The sequence below is a fragment of the Lontra canadensis genome, unplaced genomic scaffold (assembly GCF_010015895.1).
Source record: "Lontra canadensis isolate GAN:19392208 unplaced genomic scaffold, GSC_riverotter_1.0 scaffold42, whole genome shotgun sequence".
NCBI lineage: Eukaryota > Metazoa > Chordata > Mammalia > Carnivora > Mustelidae > Lontra > Lontra canadensis.
The window spans coordinates 2701846-2708096 of record NW_022631036.1 but is presented as its reverse complement, the minus strand read 5'-3'; the positions used below and the strand labels follow the sequence as shown (position 1 = coordinate 2708096).

Genomic DNA, 6251 nt, shown 5'->3' with positions numbered 1-6251 from the left:
ATAATTAGGAGGTTAAGAGGAGGAGCTGCAGATTTGATTTAATCTCAGTTCTGTGACCCTCAAAAAACAACTTAAACTCTTTGTCCTTGAGTTTCCTCATATGTAAAATATTAGTACTCAAAATTACTTCCTATGATTGCTGTCAGGATTAAAAAATATATTTAAAGTACTTAGTACAGTGTTTGCCATAACAAAAAATAAATAGTGACTATTTTTTATTAGCAATATCATTCTTTGTCTGATTTTACAGATAAGGAAAATGAAGTTTAGGAAGGTTGAGGCCTAAGGATTCACAGCTATAAAACAGGCAACACTTTGAAGCCTAATCTCCAAAATCATTCTCCAAGTTTTATGACAGTGCCCGTTAAGGCAGACAGAAAGTATATTGGATCATTGTTAGAATACTAGTGACTCTAGTAGGTTTATTTCAGCTGAAGCTTGTAAGGTTATCATTTAACCTATCTATCATGACCAAATATTCTCGTATTATGAAATAAGTATGTTATCACATGCTGTTATAGATCTTCAAAAATAACAAACCCTATTTCCTGTTTTTCCTCCTCTTCGTTCATTTATTTAAAGCTTCGCCTTACTTTAAGTCTAACTTGATCTCTAACCATTTGCTACAAAAAGGTTTCCTAGAGTCTTCCACAAACATTTTGTTATTTACCCTGAAACAGAGTACAGAGAGCAAGGTCGGCATGACACTGGGTTTACACATGAGATAACAAACGCAGCAAGGTTAAATGCCTAGATCCAGGCCACAAAAGTAGTCTGATTCTAAACCGTATGCTAAGATGATTATCATCTAGCCTTCTAAAAGTTAAGAAGGGGTGGGTGAGAAGTTATTGCTTATCACATTAAAGGGAAGTAATACTTAAATATGAAAAGTTATCTATCACCTTATACAGTTGAAAACGAGGCAAGGCACGGGAACTCTGGTTAACACTGCCATTTTTAAGTAACGTAAACTGGTCCTGAGGAGATGTATAAAGATGGAGCTCAAACATTCAAAAGAAGGGTTTCATAGCAAACACAAGCCTAGTAAAAGCGCCGCACTGCCTGGCAGATTCCACACAAAACACGGGCTTCCCACATGTCTTTGAGGAAATGCACAGAACACGAGGGATAAAGGAGGCCAAGGAGAGGCTGAGACGGGTAGGAAGGGCACGTAAGGCTTTCCCGGGTGACTGGGGACGCGCGAAATCTGGGGCGGGATGAAGGGAACTGGCGGAGCACCTGGCGGGCACCGACGTCTGAGAACAAGTCTGAAAGCAGCATGGGGGAGGCTTTCATCCTGGGAGCGCCCTTCCCGCGGACCCACCCTGTGGTGCTCCCCAGAGGATTTGCTCCTCAGGTTCGAGGGAGGGTGGAGGAGGTGAAAGCGCGGAAGAGGAATGCAAAAAGTACGCGATCCTCTAGTGTGGCAACAGGTGGGCACCGGTCAGAGTCCGAGTTTCGCGAGTCTACGGCCTGGCCGCACCCTCGATGCCTCCGAGCCTCCGTAGCCCCGCCCCTCGCGCGTGGCGCCCAGAGCGCTAGGCGCGCGGGCCGGGCCTCTTACAGAGGTCGCGCTCGTCAAACGGTCGGCCTTGCTGCGCCTGCGTGATCGGGAGGGGAAGTGAGGCGGTTTCTTCGGCGCCTTTTCCGGCGGCGGCGGCGGCGGCAGCGGCAGAGCTGGGAGGAGGAGGTGGAGGCCAGAGGGAGCCCGCGCTCAGGGCGGCGGCTGGAGGTAACCTCTTGGACTGAGCTGGAAAGGCGGGCCACCTCGGCCTCCGTTCCCCTCTGGTACTCCGCCAGTAACTCTCTTCTTCCTCTCCGTGTCTCTGCAGGCGGCGCATTGAGTTCCCGCGAGGATCAATGACCTGACGAGGCGCCGGAGCCTTGCTGACTCTCGGGTAGCTTGGGCCGGTGGTGAGCCCGGAGCTCGTGGACCGGCGGGCGGGCCGGAGGGCCTCGGTCTCCCGCGGCGGAGTGAGGAGAAGGCGGAGAAGCGGGAACCGCGGCGGCGCTCGCGCGGCGCTTGCGGGGGGAAGGGCAGTTCCGGGCCGGGCCGCGCCTCAGCAGGGCGGCGGCTCTCCCGGCGCAGACTCAGGGCCCCGGCGGCAGCGGCGACTGGAGGAATCAAGTTGTGCGGTCGGTGATGCCCGAGTGAGTGGCGAGTCCGGGCCTCTGCCCCGAGGAGGCAACTCCCACGCAGGCCGCACGGGCACCCTCGCGGCCGGGAGGCTTCGTTTCGGTTTCGCGGCGGCTGCGGCGTATTTGGCTGAGGGGACCCGGGACACCTGAATGCCCCCGGCCCCGGCTCCTCCGACGCGATGGGGAAGGTGCTATCCAAGATCTTCGGGAACAAGGAAATGCGGATCCTCATGTTGGGCCTGGACGCGGCCGGCAAGACAACAATCCTGTACAAGTTGAAGCTGGGTCAGTCGGTGACCACCATTCCCACAGTGGGTTTCAACGTGGAGACGGTGACTTACAAAAACGTCAAGTTCAACGTGTGGGATGTGGGCGGCCAGGACAAGATCCGGCCGCTCTGGCGGCATTACTACACCGGGACCCAGGGTCTGATCTTCGTAGTGGACTGCGCCGACCGCGACCGCATCGACGAGGCCCGCCAGGAGCTGCACCGCATTATCAATGACCGGGAGATGAGGGACGCCATAATCCTCATCTTCGCCAACAAACAGGACCTGCCTGATGCCATGAAACCCCACGAGATCCAGGAGAAACTGGGCCTGACCCGGATTCGGGACAGGAACTGGTATGTGCAGCCCTCCTGTGCCACCTCAGGGGATGGACTCTATGAGGGGCTCACATGGTTAACCTCTAACTACAAATCCTAATGAGCATTCTCCACTTATCCCCCGGAAGGAGAGAAATCAAAAACCCATTCATAGGATTATCGCCACCATCACCTCTTTCAATTGCCACTTTCTCTTCTTTTGAATTTGAACTCTGGAGTTACTGTTCTACGGTTGGGGAGGGGGGGGTTAGGGGTTTCCTTTTTTGTTCTCTGTTGTGTTTTTTTTTTTTTTTTCCTTTTTCCCCCCTCTTTTCTTTTTGCTTTGCGTTAGGATGCTCTGATCTGACAATTGACATGAACACAAAGTGCTAGATGCTCTTAACTGACTTCCAGCAAATGGGATGGGGAAATATAGCAGTTTTTGGTAAAGTCCTTTATAATAATGGTTTGATTTTTTTATTTCGAGAGAATCTTTTTTGTAATGTATGCTTATTTTTTTCCTTTTTGCCCCGTTTCCTTTTCACTTGCTGTAGATGGCTTATTTTGCATTCATGCAGACTGTGTTGCAAGTCTGTTTCATCTAGTAAACTGAAAATTATTGCTTAATCAAACTGCCGTTTGTCTTTTATATTTAAGGCCTTTGTCCCTCCATTATGAGTTTTACCTTTAACTTAGTAATTTCAAATGTGACCTTTTATATCTAAGACCAGTATAGTAAACTTAGCCTACAGTGGCACATAATGAGTAATACAATTGTAATATGTTCCAGTTGCACATCAGTATGTTAAACAGGTAATGTAAGAAGTTCTTTGAAATGTCAGCTCTTAAGTTCTGAAACATACGTCATGCATGAGTAGGGATAAAACTCAAGTTCCTTATTACATAGCTAACTTACACTGCATAAAAAGATGAAAGTGTAACCCATCAACACAGATTTTTTCACTGCAGGGTTAGCAACTTTGCTGTGTTTTCCCTCTTTTTTAACTTTAAAAGTAGACTTTCCAGAATATGGAGCAATAAATGGTATATGCCACACACAGATGTGATATCTGTAGATATTTTAAGTGACTTTGGGGCAAAACTGGAATATATACTTCTACTACATTTCAAATTTCTAAGACCAATAGTTTAAAAATTACTAGAACGTTTACTTTGTTCATTAATAAAGCATTTAACAATTCAAATTATATACACCTACCTAGTTTGAAAAATACACATTCCTGTTTTCACATTAGAGCAACTGATTAAGCTGAAGATAGAAGTCTTTTGTAGATGAGTGATCCACATCTCCATTAATTAGAACACTGGAAAAGATGTTTTATAAAAAAGATATTTAATTCTGTTTGATTGTAGGATTAACTCATACAAATAGTAAGATATCCTGTTGGTTCATTAATACACTATCTCCCCTAAGGAAGGAAATGTGATGAATGAATGATGTGTAGACTTGAGGAATGACAATTAAAGGGGAAGTAGAATGAAGAAAAAGAACCTACAGATGACAATGAATGTAAACTTATTTTTCTTCAAGGGTAAGCAGTGTGCTCACTGGTGATAACCAGATCCTAGCAAGATTACTTGCTTAGCTTGTTAGGACCGGTAATTAGATTATTGAGACCACTATGATGATACTTTGAACCAAATGTTAATGCTTGATAAAGAATTGTGAGCAGCATTTGGTTCTCATATAGCCTTAAGGATTAATTTTAGAGGTCCTCAAGGAATTAAACATAGGGAATTTAAGAAACGTAGACTGCAAAGGCAGTATACAGGAAAAGGTGGAGTGGGTTTTGTTCATGAGGGTGTCTGAAAACTAAAATGGAACGGGATATCATGGTACATAGTTGGACAGTATTGGTCCTTCGTGTTTTGGCCATATTGTATAATGGAGCTTTTACCAAAGATGTATGAGAAGCATAAGGCTATAAAAAGTTAACTATTGAAAGTAAAAGTCTTGACACATTTTACTTAAAGCAGATGAGAAAAGGTGCTATGTTGTAGGCTCCTGATGGTGCAGAGGGATTTTTGAATTCAAAATGCAACTAAAGTATAAAGTTCTCAGTTTTACTTTAAAAGGATCTCCAGAAATGAAGCTGACAGACACATCCGAGAACATTTTAGTTGCTTTTAAAATTCCCAAAGCTCCACATAAATTTAATTCTTAGTGTTTTAAGTGATTGCATTTTAAGGTACATAAACATGGGTTATACAAATACCGATGCTATAGTAACATCTTTAGACAAGACAAGCACAAAGGTATAAATGCCTAAACTGGAGGAAACTTGAAACCCTCATCTTAATTCCTAAATGTAGTATTTCTAACTTGTGACAGACAGATTAATAGGCAGCCATTTTTTTTGTTTTAAAATAACTGGGAGCATAGTTAAAATTTTATACATCAAGTGATTGCTATTGAATGTTGCAGGTGAGATGTGGTTATTTTTAGTTTATTTGAAATGTCTAACTGAAGGGGGGAGGAGGGAAGCAAATATTTGAAATTTGGAAAACCCTAAACTTCTTGGTAAGAAATTGTAATTTTCACTTACATTTTCTTTAAGGATATAAAAGGTTGATAATTGATGTAGTTAAATTGAGCCATAACCATTGGTGATCATGGGGCAGGTAATTGAGCCTGCAGGAAAAGTTATAATCTAGGAATTTAAAAAATAAGATCCTGAAGTTTTTGTTTAATTGCATCAATTTCTGTATTTATGTGAATTTATAAACTGCAGTAAGTTTTGAATGAGGTTAATCTTGTCTAATATAAGTAAATGAGTCTGTAGACTGTGATCTCCCCAAACTAAAAAGTACAGTACTTGGAATTGTGTTCTATATGGTTGTAGTGTTGGTAAAGCACTAATATGCAGAAAATAAAGGAATTACACAGTGCAGTTTCTCACGTTATGTTACTCGTTTGGACTAGATTAAGTGGGACATGTGGTATGTTGGGCCATGTTACTCTCCAGGGTTGTATGGTATAAAGTGACTCAATTTGGAGTCACCTAGCTTTTATAAGAACAAAAAGAAGTCAATTTGCTTTTTATAATGCTGGGTGTACAGAAGGTTTTGTACTGATTTAGTTCCACCAAACTTAATCTGATTTTATGATAACTTAGGACACAGAAGAAGTTGAAAATAAGTTTTTAAGAATTAAGGTTCTAAGCAGTGTGTATTCTACCATTTTTCCAAAATCACCGCCTTACGGTTTTTAGGAGTAGAGAATTGTGTCTGTAAAGAATTGGCCTGCAGAGCGGTCTTAGCCTTGACAATTGACTTTTAGATTTTTAAAGTTTGTCTTCCGAAAGCCAGCTGCTTGTCTCATAAGAAAGGCAGAATTGTAGTCATTTAGAAAGGAAAATAGTAGATGAAGAATAACTTGTTGGGTAAAAAGGTTTTTTAAACACATTACCTTTTTGGTAAGCATTCCTCCTTGAATCAGCAATTTTTATAACTTGATTTTAGAATATCTTACTGTGTTCTCTAGTATGATATATTATTTAACCCT

General features: G+C 42.9%; 1 protein-coding gene across 1 annotated transcript; it reads left to right on the top strand.

The window, feature by feature from the left end:
* Positions 1-1615: 1615 nt before the first annotated feature.
* On the top strand, positions 1616-5637 carry ARF6 (ADP ribosylation factor 6). Its single transcript, XM_032871172.1, has 2 exons — positions 1616-1732; positions 1833-5637. Exon 2 carries the CDS (start codon positions 2319-2321, stop codon positions 2844-2846), a length of 528 nt encoding a protein of 175 aa, XP_032727063.1. The 5' UTR covers positions 1616-1732; positions 1833-2318; the 3' UTR covers positions 2847-5637.
* The last annotated feature ends 614 nt before the right edge of the window (positions 5638-6251 follow it).